Genomic DNA, 21,588 nt, shown 5'->3' with positions numbered 1-21,588 from the left:
GTCATCCTGTTGCTCATTGATTTGTTTGAGCGTGCACCAGTAACATCTCTCAATTGTGAGACTTAATTTGTTACCGTTTTTGGCACATCCAATACACCACGGGTAGCTTGCCAGGCTCTGCCATGCGGGCACAATACTCTCGGTAGCTTGCCGGGCTCTCCAAGAGGGGTGGATGAATCGAACACGGGTTGGCCGTGTGCAAGGCAAATGCCCTACCACTGTGCTATCGCTCCAGCCCAGTGACTGGTACACACAACAAAAAATACTTCAGGTGAGTGAATCTGATCACTTGTGTTTATTTAGTTTTAACAACAACCAGATGATATGAGTGCAGAAAAAGCATGAAGAGACTAAAGTTTCTATTTTTTTTATTCTATGTTAGACTGCCAAAGTTTCTTTTCAATATAAGCAAAAACTATGAGAGGTGAGTGAATGCTGTGGGTCAATAACAATGCTGATCTTAGGAAATTAAACATAGCTATCGTGTCAGTGAGCCACAAAGCTCTCTCTCTTCCTCCTCATGGGAGATTCTAGAAGCAAGAGCTGATGGGTGCTGCGTTAGTGGAATACCCAGAAGACTTCTTGTAAATTAGCAAATCTGTAATTCAGTAACTGTGGAAGGTTCCCCCTTCAGAACAAACAACACTTACATGAAGGTAGAGATCTCGCCATAAAAGTAATAATACACATAATTTGGTAACATAAATGGGACAAGATTTGAGATTGAGGTAGAATATAAACAACTTGGACTTAGTTTATAGATCTATAATCAAACAAAATGATTTTCGTTCCCTTTCTGGTTATGTCATTGGCTGGCAATACATGTTACCACACTTAAAGTAATGCTATATTTTCCAGCTTAGGTAACTTTATGATTTCTTTGATACATTATGGATTTCAGTGTCTGCTATCTTTCTCACACACCATTTTAGTAAATATCTTAGTATTTTCCAATAAACTCTCTTCCATTCCTCCAAAAATGCCAGTTCTCTTCTGCCTTGAGGCATTGTACTGTGTCCCACTCCCAGTAAAGTTCTCTGTGCGGCTAACTCCCCCCACAGACCTTTATATTAAATGCTATATTTATTGAGAAACACTCTTTGAGTTCCTCTCTGTAAAACTCCATGCTTAAATCTGAAATAGATCTCCCTCTTATTAGTCTTCGAGTATTCACATTTCCTTACAATTACTAATGACAATTTGTGTGCTGATTTTATTTTTTTTGTGTGTTACGTGTATGTGTGGGATATCTAAAGGCACTTCCAGGCAAGGCTTACTCTTGTTGTTACATTGTTGTTACATTGTCAGGGGTGATTCCTGGAAGTGACTGAAATGGAATGTGGTGCTGGGATTGAACTGGGATGGGCTGCGTGCAAAACAAATGCCTTATCTTGTGTTATTTCTCAGGCACCTTGTTGGCTTGCTTTTTTCGGCTTATTTATGTCAGTATTTCCTTTCGTTTCTAACCTATCTGAAAGCTGGTATTTTAATCTGTTTTATCATCACAGAATATTCTGCATCAAGGATTACCATAATTTTCTTGAGTGAGAAAAATGAATTTTGTTCACATCTTGAGTCTTTGAAGGCTTTGTGACCACACAGAAGAAAAATCAGTCTGAGGTGGATTAAAAGCTCCAAAAGGTCAGAAGTTTAGACTTCTCCAAAAGACAGAAGTTTATGCTACATGTAGTCTAGCTCCCAAATGTTAGTTTCCAATGAAATTAATAGAAGATTCACGCTGATAGGCCCATCTCAAAATTGTTGTTTACACACAATGCAGAGATTCTCTTAAGATTGAGGATTTAAAGCTCAACTGTAAACTGTTTTTCTTAAAATTTTTAGTGAGCGGTCAAGTATGAACCCTTCATTTCATAATAGAATAGAAGAATTAAAGATAAAGGCATTGTCCACTATTATATACAAGTATTATCAAAACCTAAGAAAATCCATTTTTAGAAAATTAAAGTGTAACAAAATGTGAATTAGGATTCTAGATATATTATAGAAAAAGATATAGATCATTAGGTATAGTCTAAAATACAAATACCTTCCAAAGCTCATACTTACTTAAAAATCATCATGAGCATTGAGATGTGTCCCAATGAAGAGAAAAAGTGGACCAAACATTGAACTGCTATATAGAAATAAAATTTTCTTTTACACTGATAATCTCGTGGACATTCTCCCAAACGTGCCGAGGTATTCCTATTTTTAAAACCATCTTCTTCTATACAACTACAGTTATGAAGTACCTAAAAGATAATGTTTGAAATAATGCAGATTGTGTTTGTAAAGTACAACTAAACACTAAATAAATTCGTTTGTAATTAAAGACTTAGCCCCTATCACTGTAAATGAATTCCATAATAGTCTTATTTAGTCAAGTTGAAAAATTTAAAATGAAATTTCAGGAACACTTTTGAAGAAAGAAAAGGGAAAAGAAAACATTCTAAAACAGTGTTGTTTAATGGTTGAAAAGCAAAAGCTACTTGGATACTTTTTCTAGACAAGAAAATGTAATTCATTTATGCTTAACATTTAATTCATTCCCAATTTAAACTTTAAGAAGAAAAGAATAAATTATTATCTGAAATTCTGCATACAATTTTCTTATTAATATTCATTCTTTATAATGCTGCTCTCCTTCTCACTTTAAATATCTACTTACTCTCTTTAACGTCTTTGACAAGTGTCAGGAACATTCCCTTGCATGGCTTACTCAGAAATTCAGAAAATTACATTAGTTTGGGAGGCATCAAAGCCTGGGATTAGAGCTACTCATTGGAATGGAAGAGGGTGAAGCAGAAATAGGGCCAGGTGTTGGCTATAATTTGAGTTTAAGTATGAGCATATCCATGAGCATAATGATACATTATAGAACAGATAATGTCATTATTTGGGAGAAAACAGTCCAATAGTCCCTGAGTGTTAGAACATAAGGGACACTTAATTTTAGAGCTTTAGTTTGGCAGATTGTTTACAAAAATGATTATTGTTAGTCAATTCTGTTCTGTGTCTAGGCTAGACTGAGGTATAAGGGAAGTTCATTTGGGACCAATTAATGATAAAGACTAATCACTGAAGGGAAAACTAATAAAGCCTTTGAATATAACTTTGATTACCTAGTTTTATCTTTTCACTGGGGAATACTGCAGTGTAGTCTTTTATGTGTCAAGTCTATTGGCCAATAAAACCCAACTTAAGTACATTATTATGAATGGATTAAGAAGGTGTATGTAGGATAACATTTAATTTGTCCTTTTAGCATTGCTGAAGGGAGCTAAGTTTACCTTAAAGCAATGTCCTTTCTGTATGGACACAGGAAGACAGTTAATATTATGCGTTGTAACTTTGGAGCCGATTGACTCCAATCATATTTATTCCTGGGCATCTACTTTCTCTACTCAGTTGCTCTTAGTTCCTACAACCCCAAAAGCAGGGTTCTGACGAGGGACAGAATGGACCCAGAGCAAGCTGTGAGCTACCCTGGCATCAAAATGGGTCAGGCCAAAGTGCCACAATACTCAACTGTAAGTTGAGAGCATGGTCATAGACAAATGCTGTCATGATCCAAAAGTAACAACGAGACTAGGACCCTGCTGGGGTTTGAGAGACCGAGTGCACCAGAAGTGAGCGGTATGCTAAGACACTGTAATTTTTATTGGAAAAAACCCAGGGGAGTGGGGGAGAGTCCAAAGTTTACATGAACACGGGTGTTTTGGGTTGGGGGGAAAATAGAATTTTTATGGGGTCTGTTGACAGTGGATGAGCAGGATATTCAGTAGAAATGTCAGCTTTAGGGATATCAAAACTTAAGACAAAGACTAGACAGTAAAATGGACAAGAAACCCTTTGGGTTTATTGAAAAATGAAAAGGATGGCGAGCCCAGATGTAGATTAATCAGAAGTGACATATAAATGTTCTGGAGAGGCAGAGGATGATTCAAGGGACTCTCTCAGCACTTGCCCCAAATTTTTGAAAAGCACGAGAAATCATATCCTGTCATCAAAAAACATGCTTCCTAAAGATCCTAGATACGCTTACATTGAAAAAGGTCATATTCGTGAGGCTCTATTATATCACAGAGCTAGTATAGGTGTTAGGGCGCTTCTCTTTAATGTAACTGGTTTTGGTCCAATCCCTGCGCTCTAGTCCTCTGAGCACCAGCAGGAGTGATCTCTAAGCTCATAGGAGTAAGCATCATTGGTGTGAACCATAAGCCAAAACAGAGATCTATTCTTATTAATACTTAAGGAAAAAATGAGTACTTTCCAATAAGAATTTAAACAACAACAACAACGACAACAATAACAACAACGACAACAACAAAACTACTTTGTGAACTGAGAAGGAAGGGTTTTATGCGAGGCTTTGCTTGGTGATCCCACAATCTTTACAATGATATCAAGAACCCTTTATCTATTTTTTTCTTTTTTGGGTCACACCCAGCGATGCACAGGGGTTACTTCTGGCTCTGCACTCAGGAATTACTCCTGGTGGTGCTCGGGGGACCCTATGGGATGCTGGGATTCAAACTCGGGTTGGCCGCGTGCAAGGCAAACACCCTACCCGCTATTGCTTCAGCCCTCCTCCCTCTTTATCTTTTAACTGATGACATTAGAGAAAGATTCAATAACATCTAAGCAATTTTGATTAGATAAGGAAGAGAATGTAAAACCCAATACTCACTGTCCACTTTGCATTGCCACTTGAAGACTTACATCCTGCCAGACAAGGTGAGATATACGTTATTCCATTGTTCCCACATAACGGTTCCCACTGACTTTCATCGCAATTGCAGTCTGAGTTGCAATAAGAAAGTGGTACATTTATATGAGAAGCCACTGGATTATTTCTGAAAATATATGATAGATATGTATCAAAAAGAGGGAGGGAGGGAGGGAGAAAAGTGAGAGGAGAGCAGTGAGAGAAGAGAGGAAGAGGAGGAGACAGAGAAAGCAGAGAAGAGTGGGGCAGAGAACTGGAGGATGTACAAGGGGAGGAAAGGAGGAACAGAGGTAAGGAAAAGTGGAGAGGAGGAGAGGAAAGGGAGGAGAGAATTAGAGAGAAGGGAGAATAATAAGAGAAAGGATTATTCCTTAATTAGAGAAATGGGATGAACAATGACACCAAAACCAGTTTTTATTTAGTACTCATAAACTTTTTCACTTTCCTTTTTTTTCCTATGATGTGACTTATAACTTAGAAAAAGGAAAGCTTAAAAAAGGAAAAATGAAGATGGTGTATAAAACTTAAATATTTTTGTGCATCTACCAATAAATATTCTACAAAACAAGTCACTATTTTTCAGGGCCTTCGTTTCTCTTCAGTAATGACTTTAGGCTGAAGTTTTCCTCTCAATTTTCCTTGTAAAATTTTATCCATCTTTGAAATTTTCTTAGTGAAGATTAATTTTTAAAGCTATATTTTAACCACACCGGTTAAATTTTTTACGGCTTTTTTTTACGGTTAAAATATTTTAAGGTTAAATACTTTAATGGCAGAGCCTGGCAAGCTACCTGTGCATATTGGATATGCCAAAAACAGTAACAGTAAGTCTCTCAATGAGAGACGTTACTGGTGCCCACTCGAACAAATCAATGATCAACGGGATGACAGTGACATTATACATTATATGGATGATATTCTAATTATTACTGCATCTCAGACGAATTGGCAGAAGGTTTATGAAACTGTAACTTGTGAATTAAAGTCATGGGTTTAAAAGTTGCACAGGATAAAATTTAACGTCAGGTTCCTTGGGAATTTTTAGGACAAATAATATGGGAGAGTAAAATTACACCTCAAAAGGTCCAAATTCGGAGAGATGAGTTAAAAACCTTAAATGATTTTCAGAAACTATTGGGAAATATAAATTGGCTACAGCGTTTTCTAGGCATTCGATCTATGCCTTACAAAACTTGTTCCATACATTGGAAGGTGATTCTTCTCCTAAGAGCTCAAGGCACCTCAGCCCTGCAGCTGAACGTGAATTGGAATGAATTGAGGAAATTGTAAATAAGGCTCAACTAGATAGAATTGATTCTTTAGAAAATTTAAATCTGATAGTGTTGCAAATTTAAATGTGATAGTGTTGCGCATTTCACATTCTCCCACTGGGATTCTGGTACATATTTTAACCACATAAAAGAGAATTTGACATGGTCAAAGACGTATCCCTAAGGATCAATTTTTTATAAAGCAAAATGAATAAGATAGGAAATCTTCACCTCCTTTAAAATTAAAGTATAATATGGTCTATAATGATTTACTAGAAAATATACTGAACTTCGTTAAATAAAGACAGAGATGATGGCTAATATTAAGAAATATATTGTTTTTATAATCAATTTTTTTCTTATAAATTAAAAATAATTCTGAGCTACCATGGCATGCTTGGTTGGGAGGGTCTTTGGGGATATTGCTGGTGGGAAGGAGAAACTCTGGTGATTATGGATGGGTGCTGGAATGATGTATATATGCCAAGTCTAATTAACAATATTGTAAATATTAATATAATACATAAAATGCTAAAAATCACCTACTATAAAATAATATACATAAGCCGACCTGCTGAAAGGTCTGGGAAATTGTTTAGATCCAGAGGAAACTCTGTATTCTTTTATTAAAAATCTATCCCACTGATCAAAATTTCATAAATAATGAATTTAATGATTGGCATCTGCAATCATTAAACCATGACTTTTATGAGTGAGTTGGTCTAGACTCTAAATCTTCACATCTTAGGAATCACTAAGAATTTGGTGAATGTTTAACAAAAATTCCATAGAAGTCCAGCTGCAGTCTTTTGAGGGGGTTGTACCATAGCTCTACTTATTTTTCAGAGCTACCTGGAACTCAGACTGCCTTCTTTTGGATATTGCATCATTTCTTGCCCTATTTGTTGTTCAGAATTACCTTTAAGCTCTACCTTGCTGACAAGGAGGGGGCCCTGATATCTTGGGAACTAATTCTTTGGTGTAGCTCAGTTGGAGTCATTGGATGACTTCACACCAGTCAAAATTTCTCTGCATCTCAATTGATAGAGAAGGTATATATTGAATCACAAGATCTTTTTCTTTCTCCTCGAAAGTGCAATGTTCTAGGAACTCTATGTTTTGACAAACCAGAGTAGGTGACCGTGTATAGGAATAACCAGTCACAATCAAGACTAAAATGAAACAAAGAACTGAGCTAGAAAACCTCCAAGAAAAAGATATGTTTTTGAAAGAAATGCAGAAAGATCTGACAAATTAAAATCCATATTTCGGGATCCAAAATTTAGTAACTCAGAGTCAACATTGAGTGACTCTAAGGGTGCTACATACTGAACTGTCATGCATGGATCTTTTCCTCTTGCTTCGACATGGCCTTTAAGTGTATGTCCTCAGACATATCAAGGAAACAGTAAGACATCTGCATAGGGCTCTTTCTTTGCTTTAGGGAAGGGACCATAATATTAGAAATACTTCACCAAGTAAAGTTTTTTTTTCTTTTTGGGTCACACCCCGTGATGCACAGGGGTTACTCCTGGCTCTGCACTCAGGAATTGTTCCTGGTGGTGCTCAGGGGAACATATGAGATATTGGGAGTTGAACCTGGGTTGGCCGAGTACAAGGCAAACACAATACCTGCTGTGCTATCACTCCAGTCCCAGGTTTTTTTTCTTTTTAAAGGGACTAATATCCAATTATATATAGTATATTTATTAATCCTACTTCTAAAGAAGACAATATTGGAAGAAACAATACTAAAAAAGAAGCAGCAGAAAAGGAGAATTCAGTTAAGGTTAAGGAAGTGTTTTCCTATAGAATTATTAAATATCAAAATTTGTTATAAATAGATACTATTAAGGAATGTGGAACATTTTATTTATAAACCTCCCATGATCTCTCCACTATTTTAGTGATTAGGACAGGGAGTTTCAAAGTAAAAAGCTTCAAATTTAAGTGAGAATCTTAACCTTATTAGTCATAAGTTCTGTGTATCTCTTTACACTTGCTTTCTTATTTATAAATGGATATAAAAGTTGTCATTACTTTATCCAAATAGCCACTGATGATAACTATTTCTATTTAAATTTATGTATCTTTTCTTTAAAAAAGAATTAAAGGAGAGTTTTTGAGGTCTCAAGAAATTGTCATTTCAAGTACTTGAAAGTTCAAATTTCCCTCTTCAAAGTTGACTTGAAATTGTTATCTGTCCTCTCTTCTTAAGAGGAATTTTTCTTTCTACTTTTGGCGCATTTTGGCAATGAATACATGGATGTATACAAACCCATCATAGGTCAAGGTGAGACCAGCAATTGATTTTTTTTCACAGATCAGTGCAAAGTTTGATAGGTAGAATATGAAGGCTACACTGGTGGTAAAAAATGCAAATTTGGCGCTTCCAAGCAAGGTAAATTTGAATCTTTTAATGATATATCCTCCTAGAAAAATCCCAGCTGCAACAGTTGGTAAGCTTATGGCTCCTAGAAATAAAAGAAAAGTTTCAATTAAATAAAGATAGTAGTTGAATGATCTCTACACATGCAACAGGGTATGTCACTGACATCCACCCAATCATATTCCTTCTGAAGTAAAATGTTAGCAGGGGGCCAAGGTACTAAATAAAAGACAAAAGTCATTTCTTCTTTTCAATACTGGTGTTGGGTCTTTACAAAATGCAGTAATTGAGCTTTGTGTGTATCTAAACAGATGGTTTCTATGGGCATATTTTCCCACTGGAAAACAAACAAACAAAAATCACCATACCTAATCCTCTCACCTAAAATGACTTCCTTCTCAAACTGAAGAGTGCTAATACTTAAAAAAAAAGAGTTCTAATACTTTCATTTTTATTAAATTTTTTAATTGAATTACTGCGAGATGGATCCTCACAAAGCTGCTTATGATTAGATTTCCGCCAGTATTCCAACACTCATCCTTCCATTAATGTACATTTCCTGGCACCAGTGTCCCCAGGTTCTTTCCCATCACTCCCCCAACCCCCTGCCTGCCTCTATGGCAGGGGCTTTTCTTTTTTCTCTGCCTCTCTCTTTCTCTCTCTCTGTTTCTCTCTGTTTCTCTCTCTCTCTCTTTCTCTCTGCTTCTCTCACTCTCTCTCCTTTTGGGCATTGTGGTCTGCAATATTGATACTAAAAGCTTACCAAGAATATCCCTTTACCTACTTTTAACACTCAAATCTTATCCAGAGTGATCATTTCCAGCTCTTACTGTCTTACTGGTCTCTTCTATATCTTACCTACCCTCCACCCCGCCCCCCCCAACACACACACTTGTAGTTGATTCGAACACTTGACCAGTCCTCCTAGCCCCTGTTTTCCCTGGCCATGGATATTAGTCTTCTACAATATACTTTTTATATACCACAGATGAATGCAGTCATTCTATATCAATCCCTTTCCTTCTGACTCATTTCATCTAGCATGGTGAAGAATTCTAATACTTGAAAACCTCAACGCATAGGATTGGAGAGACAGGGAAATGGGTAGAGCACTTGCCTAGCACACAATAACTCTGGTTTGCTCCCTGACACTCCATATGGTTCCTTGAGCTTGGCAGGAGAGGTCACTGAGCACGAGCCAGGGGTCATCCCTGAGCACAGCTGGGTCTCATCCCCAAACCAAGAAACAAACTACAATAACTAACCCTCCCTTCAAATTTTTCTAGCACTTTAGAAATTAATACTTAAATTGCATTCTTTTTGTAATTATATTAATCCACATATAGACCCTGAAATGATGAACAGACCTACATGAATTATAAAGAATGACTATAATCTTTTATTAAAAATTAAAAAAACTTTTTCATTTTGAGGTCCTGCAAAAGTTGTTCAAGATAAAGACCTCTCTAATCAAAATATCCAGTCTGGGAACCTTAAAGGGAATCAAATTTAGCTTTCAGCTTAAACTCTGTGTGTGTGTGTGTGCGCGTGTGTGTGTGTGTTTGTGTATGTGTATGTGGTGTCTGTGTGCCATACCTAGCAGTGCTCAGGGATTCCTCCTGGCTATGTGCTCAGGAATTACTCCTGTTAGTGTTTGGGGGACCGGTGCTGGGGAATCAAACTCAGGTTAACTATAGGCAAGGCAAGTGCAACCAGCACCACTATCTCTCCAGCCCCACTTTATTTTTTTTTTTTTGGTACAGCGTAAACTTTTACCTTAAATTCAATATAAACATCATACAGAATTATTTTATAATGCTCTACTCATGTGAAAATCCAGTTTAGTTTGTCAGATATTTATTGGCTTATACAATGTGCGGGGCATTGCACAGCTCTTAAGAATCTCTTAAAGTAGGAATTGATTATAGCATCGTATGTGAAAACCTGTCCTTTGTAATCAAGGAAGTTTTCTCCCTTACTCAGTATAGTATCAAAATTGATGAAAGAGAAATGACAAAAGAGTTCACTATAATATATTTGTATCGAATACATCAAGGATGTATTTAAACTGACCTTTCTTTTGGAAACAGCAATGTTCCATTATTATTATTGGAACCCTGGTTTCAAAGTTCATGAATTATGGAATTAAAATGATTATGTTACAAAAGGGTGTGTCTCATGATCACACTACTAAGTTCTAAGATACAACTATTATCTTAGAACTTTACATTTAAATGTTAAATTTAAATGTTCTGTTCAGACAGAACTTTTCCTTAGGAACCCTTCTTTTAAAAAGAAACTTCAAATAGCAGACAATGATGAAAGTCCAAATTTGTCAAATAAATAAAGCGTGCAAACGAATAAACAAAATTCTATATTTACTGAAAGATGTCGGACCGTAGCGATGGAACAGGGTTGAGTTGTTTGCCCTTCGTCCTACTGACCCTGGTTCAATCCCTGGAAACACATGGTGCTTCCGACTACCGCAAAAAAGTCACTTCTGAACACCGAGCCATAAATAATCCCTGAGCACTGCCAGGTGAGACTTTACCTGACATCAAAAGAATCAAAGTATTATAAACTATATTAAAAGAATAGGTGAAGAGTCTGTCTTACCAATCACAGTGTTTGCTTCAGATGCTGATTGACCATATTGTTGTTCTAAGAATTTAATCACGTAAGTAACAATGCCAATAAAAGCGCTCACATGTAGCAATGTGGACAACAATAATAAAACATAAAGAGGATTTGTCAGGATGCTTTTCAAGGACTGGAAAAAATCTATGAAACATAAAAGAAAATGTTATATAACTTAAATATGCATAATATAATCCCGTAAATATGCATTATTATAAGTGACACAAGATTATAAATTATAATTATATAATAATAATAATTATTAAGATTATTATTATATTAAGATTATTATTATAAGATTATTATTATATAATAATGATTATAAATTTCTATGTTATGCGTTTATGTAATTTTTATTTATAAATAAAAATTACATAAACGCATAACATAGAAAGCTTGCAGTTTTTGTTCCTTTCTTCTATTGTTCCTGTAGGCACATTAATAGAATAAATTTTATTCCAAAATGGGATTACACACATGTAGCTTTATTACTTGTTTTGTACGCTCCAAATTTGGTCGTTACTAGCATCCTAACATTCAAACAACAAATATTGGGCCTTCCACTGTGTGCCAAGCAATATGATAAGCTTTTCAAGAAATAGAAGGCATGAAATATATCTTATTTCTTAGCATCTGATACATAATTCTTATACTAATAACATCATTACAAGTAGAAAATGACCTTAGAAATGATATATTGGAGCCAGGACTGGGAACACAGCTCAGTGGCAAGGCACGTGCCTGGAAATGTGAGGACCAGGGTTCCAACCATGGCATCGCACTGTTGCCTAGCACTGTTGACCCCAGCGGGTGCAAGCATGGCAGGGTGCCCCCCCTCCCCCCCAAATATGAATAGGAATGCAATCGAAACCTCGCAGAACTAAGGGAGCTCTGTTTCAAAAATCTTAAAGATCAGTGTAGAACTTGTGTAATTTCTGGGTGCCGAGGGGACCCCAACAGCTCTCCCTCTCCCCATCTGCGTTTGGTGGACTCAGCTGCTTCCTCAACTGGGACGGCTGATGCCATGGGTGGACCAAGGAGGAAACGAGGCCGCCAGGCTGGTTGGTAATCAATTGCCGTTTATTCCATTCTCCCCTCATGCCTGTTCCGGTCTCACTTAGCTCCCCATTCTAGTCTCACACTGCCCCTCATTCTGTCTTCTCCTGTCTCTCCTGCTCATCTCTCTGCCCTCCATCTCGCACCCTGGTCTCTCGTTTCTCCACCCGCCTGCACCTGCATTCTTCCCCTACAGTCTTCTCTCTCTGTCTCCCTTCCTCGTCTCTCTGCACTCCATCTTGCTGCCCTGGCCTCTCTCTCATCTCTCTCCAATTCCCCAGCATTTGGGCTAGCACCACACCCATTGGGTAGCACAATCAACATATCAAAAGCCCATCAGGCTTATGGATGGAAATTCACCTGATTGCCCATCAGGCTAAAGGGTGGAAATACCACCGAGGGGTGTTTCTCCTCTCCTTAGTCCAATAACTTAATCAACATCTTAATTAACATCTTAATTCTACTTCTTAATATTAGTTATTTTGTATGGAAATAGTAAGAGATACATTGAGCTTGTAGATGTCTCCTAGGGACATCTCGCTACAGATCTCAGACTATATTAATCTCAGATTAATCTTTCCTAAACTTAGCAGGTGTTCGCTCGAGCAAATCAATGAGCAACGGGATGACAGTGACAGTGACAAACTTAGCAGGGTCCTACTCCAGTTATTACTTTTTGGATCATGACAGAATTTGTCCATGACCATGCCCTTAACTTATAGTTAAGTATTATGGCACTTTGGCCAGGCCCATTTCAATGCCAGGGTAGCTTACAGCTTGCCCTGGGTCCATCCACTCCCTTGTTGGGACTCTGCTTTTGGGGTGCGAGGAAGTAAGGGCAACTGAGACTTAAGTCAAGAAAGCAGTTGCCCAGGAGTAAATATCATTCAGAGTCCATTAAATCCCAAGTTACAAAAGCATAGCATTAACTGTCTTCCTGTGTACATACAAAAAAGACTTTGCTCTAAATTAACTATGCAAAGGACTTAAGGAGAAGAGAAAAGCAATATTTACAAGTTAACAGAGCACAAGAAAGAGGTCACAAGCAAACACAGAGGAATGGAAGCACCATGATGAGAGTAACCCAATAAACCTGAGCTCTCTGTGTGTGGCAAGGCAGAAAGGACAAACCAATGTTCTCCTACAGAACGTATGACTCAGATTGTTTCCTGATATTTAACTTTTCTACCATAAAATACTGCCCCTGTGAATGCAGCGGTATTATAAAAGCAGCTTTCTTCAGTTCCAAGAAGAGGCAGAGAAGAATCCTGCGTTGTCTTAGACTACATCGTGACAGTGACCACACGGGAGGTTGGTTCTTACAGACAGGGGTGGAGGGCATGGACTTCTGACCCTGTGGGGCTTGTGGCTAGCCAGCTGAAGTAGGAGCTTGAAGAGCTCAGCAAAGCAGCTGGCGCTCGAGGTAAGACACTCAGACACCCACGCTGGAAGGAGTACAGTGAGAACTGGGAAAGCTCTCTGAAGACCTCTACTAGCAAAGACCAGAAGAAGAAAGCCACCTCACCGAGTGGTAACCAAGACAGGATATTGGTCGAGCAGGGGTCAAAGGCCTCGGGTCATCAGTATTGTGGGGGTCAGAAGTGTGGGTACGGCTATAATTCCAAACCGCAGACTCAACACAGAAACATGAGATCCATACTATGACAATCTGACGTCATAATGTGCCTGACAAGGTGTCAGGCCAGGCCAGGGGAAGCTTGGGCACACAGGTCGAGGGAAATTGACACTGGTGTGGGATTGGTGATAGAACAATATTTGCATAAAACTCAACTCTCTATAACTTCGTAAATCCCACTGCTTTAATGAAATAAAATCCAAAAACAGCATCATTGGCTTCTAAGAAGAGAGACTATAAAGAGGGAAGATAAGAGGCAAGTAAATGTATTTCAGGAACACATGACATTTAAAATCATGATGTCAAAATGTTTCAATTTCTCTATGTGAACACCTTCCTTGTTGTCCTGTGCTTCATGGGGAAAGATGGCCAATTTAGGTGGTTTTATAAATGGACTGTGATTTGACCAGAAGAAACAGAGCCCTGATATAGCTGGAAAGTCAGATATCATGTGGTCTGACTTTCTACACAACCATGATCCACTCTGCAGCCTCGAAATTGCATCAAAAAACAAACTCGAGGGACATCAAACTGACCACCTAGAAAGGAGTTTGTTCTATTCTTGGAAAACTCAGTCGTGAAGCATTGTTATAATGAACTGAAATTTTCCTTTCTTTCCATCTTTCTCAATAGTTAATATTATTTTTATCCTGCAGCAAAGAGAAGACACACTATTTCCTTTAATTCAATGTTTTTAGGTATTTCATACAAGAAAACAAAAATAATTTAGGAGCTCTTTACTGGTCTGGTCATTGTCGAGCAAACACCATGGTGACAGAGATAATGAGTAAGCACGATGAGTACAGTTGTTCTTGTTCTCTGTCTTCCTCATAGTCTCTGTTCTTCTGGGGTTCAGAGTGAACCCTGTAATTTTTTTGGTGTAGATAAATCAATAAATTTTTAGAACTTTTTTTGCCCAATAAAATAATAAAAATTACGTGACATGATATTTTTGTGTGTGTGCATATGACATCTTAAAAACTTAAAACAATTATTTTAGTCACTGATTTACAATACTATTAATGAGAGGGTTTCGTGCATGCAATGTTCCGACAGCCTCCTCTCCACCTCTGTACACATCCCTCTGGCACTGTCTCATACCCCACCACCTGCTTCTTTGACCAAGGTTAACTAGGTTCTAAAGACTAGTTTTTCGGTTCTGTTACTTTTGGTCACTTTTATTCCTTCACTGTGCTTCTTTGCAGCTGCACACACACAAACACCACTGCTGCAGCCACACTAAGGGCACAACTCCTCTGCTTCCTGGATATTCTCTGCAAAGATGCCAAACTGTGAATAATTTCAGGTACCCCAGTGCCCAGGCTGAGAACTCTGCTGCTTCTTAGAGTTGGAATCGGCAACCTTCTCTCACCCACTGTACTTGCAGAAGCCGGAGCATGCCTTGCTCACCTCCCGAAATCTCCTCCATGTCAACTCATTGGCCCAGACCATAAGGGTCCTGAAGTCTCTGAGCAGATGTGGAACACCTTCAAACTCCTCAATACTGAAATTTCAATAGAGCACACCAAATTTGATGGGAAGATAACCTAGCAGCCAACAAACTCAACAAACAAAAACAATCACGCAGAAGGTTCAACAAGCACCTTAGCAAATTTTTAGACCAGGACTAAAAAAACGCCATGATAAGACATAACAATTTTCACACAAAAATTGATTTTTTATGCTTACTGATTTTAATATTGCAGCTTTGTTATCAAATCAATTTCAACTATAGAATTATATGAACTGTTTTAGCTTTGTCTACATTAAAATAAATAAAAATATTAAAACAATAAATAAAATGTGTAGTATAATACTTGATCCAATTTGATAATAGATGAATGAAATATTACAGTCCTAAAGTGCGAGTTTACAAAATAATTTTTAAATGAATACAAAATTTTTGGCTCATAAGTAACAGATGTTTTTAGTCATTAGTTGATCACTTCCCGATAAAGAATATATTTTTATTCTTTATCCTTTATCCTTTTGTCTCCAGAGAGTTGTTATAAGCTCAGTAAAGAAAAATTTTAGTAGGAGTCAGAAAATTCAGCTAAATTTAGTGCAGAAGGAAGTTCTTATTTTTGAAAAGGAGAAGCCCCAGTTGTCCCTTTCTTTCATTGGAATTAATCATTCTAAGTTGATCTTGACTATAAAATACTTACCAGCCAGATCTGCAGTAACATTTTCTTGAGAGCTGTTTATTGAATCGGCTGTTTGATGCTTTTCCTCGCTTGTTTTGAGTTGATGCAAAGATAGTGAAGTTTTTCTTTCTTGCTGCTTATGCAGACTTTTGGGCAGGAAAAAGAACGGTATGGAAGAAATGATAGACAACATTCCCGACACAAGGAAACCAAGCCACCAAGCGCCAACCCAACGAGAGTCCTTGGGAGTTATTCTTATCGTGCCTAGAACATGGAATTGCAAGAACTCAATTAAAAAAAATCCTCTTGAAACCCAATTGGATTCTGGGCAATAATGGGAATGATTGCTTTTAAAGATGAAGAAAGTAAACCACAATTTCATCCATTCCAAGACCACTCCCTCCCCAGAACCCCCCTTCTTAGGGCTACTGTTGGTCCACTGTGAAGTCTTTTCCATTTTGCAAATGAATCCTTTGATCTCTTTGGAGATCTCTGTAAGTCCTGGTATCATAGGAAGTCAGATTTGTTTATTCACATACACTACTGGGACTGGAGACATAGTGCAGCCTGTTGGGTGCTTACCTTGCATTGGTCAACCTGGGTTCAATCCCCAGCACCCCACACGGTCCCCAAAGTTCATCCAGAATAAATCCTGAGTTCAGATTGGGGCACAAGCCCTGAGCACAGCCAAGTGGGCCAAAAAACCAAACCAAGCCAACAAAACCCCCAAACACTGCTCAGTTACTTAATATGTTAAGACAGATACCTGTTCCAGTCTAAAAGAAGGAGCAGGAAAACGGATGGTTCATTGAAGTAAGGATTCCCAAAGCATCACCTTGGTAAATCACTAGAAACCTTTCTTTTTTTTTAACTTTAAAACTAGGTGAGATTTTCTTAAAAAGAGGAGCCACATTTTGCATTAGACTTTAGGAACTATACAAAAAGAAATGGAGAGATTTCTAAGTGCAAATTAATTGTAAATAGAGGGAAGTAAGATTATAAGGTGGAAAGTTTGAGATTAATTTGCAATTATTTTGGCAGCAGTCATTTAAAGTAAATTTATCATCTCAACCCAGTTGTAGAAGCTTTGTGTAGGTAAGAGCTAAATTTAATTTTTATTCTGATTATTAATTGATTATTTTCCTACCTCTAACTTTTTCAAATTTCAAATCAGCAGAGGACTATTGAAAGAGCAAATTCGATTATTTTTTAAAATTTATTCTTTTATTGAATCACCATGTGGAAAGTTACAAAGCTTTCAGGTTAAAGTCTCAGCTATACAATGATTGAACACCCATCCCTTCACCAGTGCACATATTCCACCACCAAGAATCACAATATACCTCTGCCCACCCCCACCTCCCCAGTCCCCCACCCCCCTATGTAACTGATAAATTTCACTTTACTTTCACTTTATTTTGACTACATTCAATATTTCAACAAAAAACTCACTACTAGCAAATTCGATTATTATTGGAAGAATAATAACTTGGAAAGTGTATTACCTTGTTTTAACTGTACTTACTCAGATCTACATATCCAACATCCACATATATTCTAAAAAACAGAGATCCCATCAAAAAGCCAATAATAGGACCAATCATTGCAACTCCATTCAAAATACCTGAAAATATTATAAAATTATTTTATCAGTTGACAAGAATACATAATTTTAATTCAGTATTTTCAGTAACATTACACAGTACATCTCTCCAAAAAAATTTTTAGTAAGTAAAAAAATAAAAACATGAAGATTTATTATTTCAAGGTTAGACCAGGGAAATAGGTACTATTTTCTGTACATTACCTAAATAAAAAGAAGACTGTCCTTCTTGAGCAAAATCATCCATGTAAGAAATCCCCAAAGGTCCTATGGGGGTTTCTCCAATTCCTCGAAGCATGTTGCCCAGTAGAACAAATACCCACATGTATGACCCAGATTCCTTTTCATGACCTATGCAGACAAGAGAGAGCTTTATTTTAATCATTAACATCAACCTTTCTATTAGAATCTCAATGACATTAACCCCTCGGTGGTTCCATTTAAGAAACTTTGTTGACTTTCTAATTGTGAGCGATTAATTCACTTTTCAAAATTTGAAAATAGGAGAGCACAAAGAAATCATTATCTCGCCACACAGAGACATAAGTAGTTCTAAGGTTTGTATATAATTTCTACATTTTGAGCATACATACATATTCATATATTTATTTACATTATATACATAACATCTGGTATGTATTGCACCTGACTTTTACACATTATAACTAACTATAGCAATTTTTTGTAATTGGAAAAATTATTTAAATTGATTTTTACACCAGAATTTTTTAATTGCTGCATAGTAATAAACTAGGTTAAAGTCTCACAATCTGGGGAGCGATAGCACAGCGGGTAGGGCGTTTGCCTTGCACGCGGCCGACCCGGGTTCGATCCCCGGCATCCCATATGGTCCCCCAAACACCGCCAGGAGTAATTCCTGAGTGCAAAGCCAGGAGTAACCCCTGAGCATCGCTGGGTGTGACCCCCTCAAAAAAAAAAGCAAAAAAAAAAAAAGTCTCACAATCTTTCTAACCAAGCTCTTTAATTTTTAGATGTTGGTCCTTAAACATCTGCTCATTTGTTTACATTTTGATGAATTTTTGCCTTCCTTCCCTCATCTTCTTTATCTGGAGGTATCTCACACATGCAAAGGATCTGTCCTTTGAGGTATCTCTTTGGTTCTGTACCAAACTATTCTTTTATTTTTTATTACCTCTAAAAGATCTTCATATATTATACATATTAATGGTATGAGTTTGTCTAACATACATAAAGTTCAAATGTTTCCTCTGCTTTTTTTTTGTTTTTGGGTCACACCCGGAGATGCACAGGGGTCACTCCTGGCTCATGCACTCAGGAATTACTCCTGGCGGTGCTCAGGGGACCATATGGGATGCTGGGAATCGAACCTGGGTCAGCCGCATGCAAGGCAAACACCCTACCCGCTGTGCTATCACTCCAGTCCCTCCTCTGCTTTTTTTGATGTTGTTTGTTTTCTTGGAACACCTTGGCAAAGCTCGGAGACTACTCCTGGCATAGTGCTCAGGGCCAGTCATATCAGTGACAGGGGACCAGATGGGTTGGGAATGGAACCTGGAACTCAGGAATGCAAAGCAAGCACTCCAGTCTGATTTCTCTCCCTGGTTCCCCTCCCTGTCTTTAAATCAGTTTTGTTAATTACTATCATTTTTGGAGATGTGATAATGATAATTTTATTTTTGTGGATTAAAACAGATCTTATTTGGAGGATTTTGAAGGAGGAGGATTTGAAGGAGGAAAAGTGGGAGAGAGTAGAGACTAATGCTTTTAAGAATAAGCAAATGATAAATTTTACAATACCAGTCAGACTACCCATTCTTACCTTTTCCTACCATGGTACTTGAGGTTCTATTAAGTAACACATCTTGGTCAGGGACACAGACCGTTAAACTTGACGTTAAGTTGCTTGATGTATTAGTAGAGAAGTCTTTGGAATACCTGTAACTACAGGAACATCACTAAATTTAAAAGTATGCTTTTAAAAGAACTAGAGCTAAAACACAGAGTTTTTTTTCAACATAGGGCATTTGACATATACTTTATTACATATTTATTCATATGCATTTATGCACATGCATTTCATATTTATAGACATTTATTTTTATATAAACATAAAATATATTTAATGTAATATACTAGATCTTGAGTTGTCACATCGGAAAAGAGGTGATGGGCACAGATTGGAGGCAAGGGAAGCAGAGTTGGAGAAGGAGTCCCAGTTAGAATGACATGTGGGCTGAATCCTGAAGACAGGAAGGAGATTAGCATGTCGACAAAGAAGGAAAACAATCAGGGCTGTAGTAACAGTGCATGCAAAGGTAGGATGTATCATGGCACATTTTTTTTCTGTTCTTTTTGGGTCATACCTGGTGATACACAGAGGCCATTCCTGGCTCTACACTCAGGAATTACCCCTGGCGGTGCTCAGAGGACCATATAGGATGCTGGGAATCGAACCAGGGTCAACAACATGCAAGGCAAATGCCCTACAAGCTGTTCTATTGATCCAGTCCCTCATGGAACATTTTGAAAGTTGCAGGCCTAATATGTAAACCACCATTATGGGGGAAAAGTGTAGCTTATGTGAGGAAGACTCTGAGAGACCAAATCAAGGGGAGTATTAAATACACAAGTAAGTTTGACAAGCAGTTCACAGATGAGAGCCATTCAATATCCTTGACTTTGGAAAACAGTAGGAAATATATTTCCAACACAACCAAATATATACGGATACATCCATACTCCACAACCATAGTACATACAAATACATGGATAAAACGAAATATTTATTAGAACAATATTCAGCTCCAAACTGTGTTCCTCATTTAAAAACAATTCTACCTTATTCTTGTTAGTCACAATAATCCAAGTTGGTTTACTAGTCTACTAGAGGTTAGGGATCTAAATTGGAAAAGTACTGACTTAGGAAATTGGGAGTTGTTAGCAGGAGTAAAATAATTAGAGTTGTGTTTGAAAACAAACACTTTGGCATAGAATATGAATTAAAGTGATGTTAAAACTGGGAGCAAAAGTCTAAGGCTTTGGAGCTTGAGTGATAGTACCATGGGCAGGGCACTTGCCTGGCATGTGGCTAACCCAGGTTCAATCCCTGGCATAACATATGGCCCCCCAAGCACTTCCCAAAGTGATCTCTGAGCACAGAGCTATGATTAAGTCCCGAGATACCACCAAGTGTGGCACACACACACACACACACACTACACACACACACACACACACACACACACACACACATACCTGCCTAAGGCTCAGATGATGAAAGCTCCAGTTCCATTAGGGACAGTCAGGATGCAAAGAGCCAACAAGTGTGCCAAGTAGGAGGATGAATAAGCATTATTTGGTGAGGACTGGGCTTATGTGATGAAGCAAAGAATAAGGATAGAATGAGTTGATGTACTTTGTGGTTAAATGACTCTTTATGGTAGAAAATGAATGTGAAAAATTAGTGCTGGTTTAGGCCTAGAGTTGCTTTGTTTCTATTTCTATGTGTGGAGATATTACATGTTTTGCTCATGTAGTATGTGGGGGGGGGGAGTATGGCATGTTTTGCTCCCATTGGTGGAAGTGCACCATGTTGGATACTCCTGATGTGGTTGATCATGTCAATCTTTTTTGTTTGTGTGTGTGTTTGTTTGTTTGACTTGGGGCCACATCAGGCGATGATCAGAGCTTATTCCTGGCTCTGAACTCAGGATTTACTCCTGGTGGTACATGGGGAATCATATGGGATGTGAGAGATTGGACCCAGGTTGGCAGTGTGCAAGGCAAATGCTCAACCTGCTGTTCTATCACTCTGGCCTCCTGATTATATCAAACTTGAGTGTAACAAAAGTTGTAAGACTGAAGAGGGATTTACGGGAATACTAGCAATATAGCATCAGCAACAAGAGCAATGAAGAAGAGGACAGGAATAAGAAAATACTTATGAAGGTCAACTAAAAAAAAAGAAAAATTATTACTTACAACAAATTCTGTATTGACTTTGCAATTTTTTTTTGAATTAACATGGTAACCCAAAGGCAGGACTTTGATGGACACTGAGTGAGTGATTAATGCTTCAGCATTGTCACACATTATCCATTCAATTTCCTTCCATCTAACAGATTTTTTTAGATGGGAGTAA

General features: G+C 37.7%; 1 protein-coding gene across 1 annotated transcript in view; it reads right to left on the bottom strand.

Moving 5' to 3' along the window:
* Window positions 1-21,588, bottom strand: part of LOC101538192 (solute carrier organic anion transporter family member 1B3) — a 65,638-nt gene that overhangs the window by 15,532 nt on the left and 28,518 nt on the right. Inside the window, exons 5-12 of the mRNA XM_004611284.2 lie at window positions 19,267-19,388; window positions 17,670-17,816; window positions 17,388-17,486; window positions 15,884-16,126; window positions 11,006-11,170; window positions 8,279-8,474; window positions 4,691-4,856; window positions 2,068-2,252 (exon numbers count right to left, since the gene is read on the bottom strand). Coding sequence (XP_004611341.2) covers window positions 2,068-2,252; window positions 4,691-4,856; window positions 8,279-8,474; window positions 11,006-11,170; window positions 15,884-16,126; window positions 17,388-17,486; window positions 17,670-17,816; window positions 19,267-19,388 — 1,323 coding nt within the window. The remainder of the gene's footprint in view (window positions 1-2,067; window positions 2,253-4,690; window positions 4,857-8,278; window positions 8,475-11,005; window positions 11,171-15,883; window positions 16,127-17,387; window positions 17,487-17,669; window positions 17,817-19,266; window positions 19,389-21,588) is intronic.

The sequence above is a fragment of the Sorex araneus genome, chromosome 10 (genome assembly GCF_027595985.1).
Source record: "Sorex araneus isolate mSorAra2 chromosome 10, mSorAra2.pri, whole genome shotgun sequence".
Taxonomy (NCBI): Eukaryota; Metazoa; Chordata; class Mammalia; order Eulipotyphla; family Soricidae; genus Sorex; species Sorex araneus.
The sequence above is the reverse complement of the archived record's forward strand: the minus strand, read 5'-3'. Positions and strand labels throughout refer to the sequence as shown.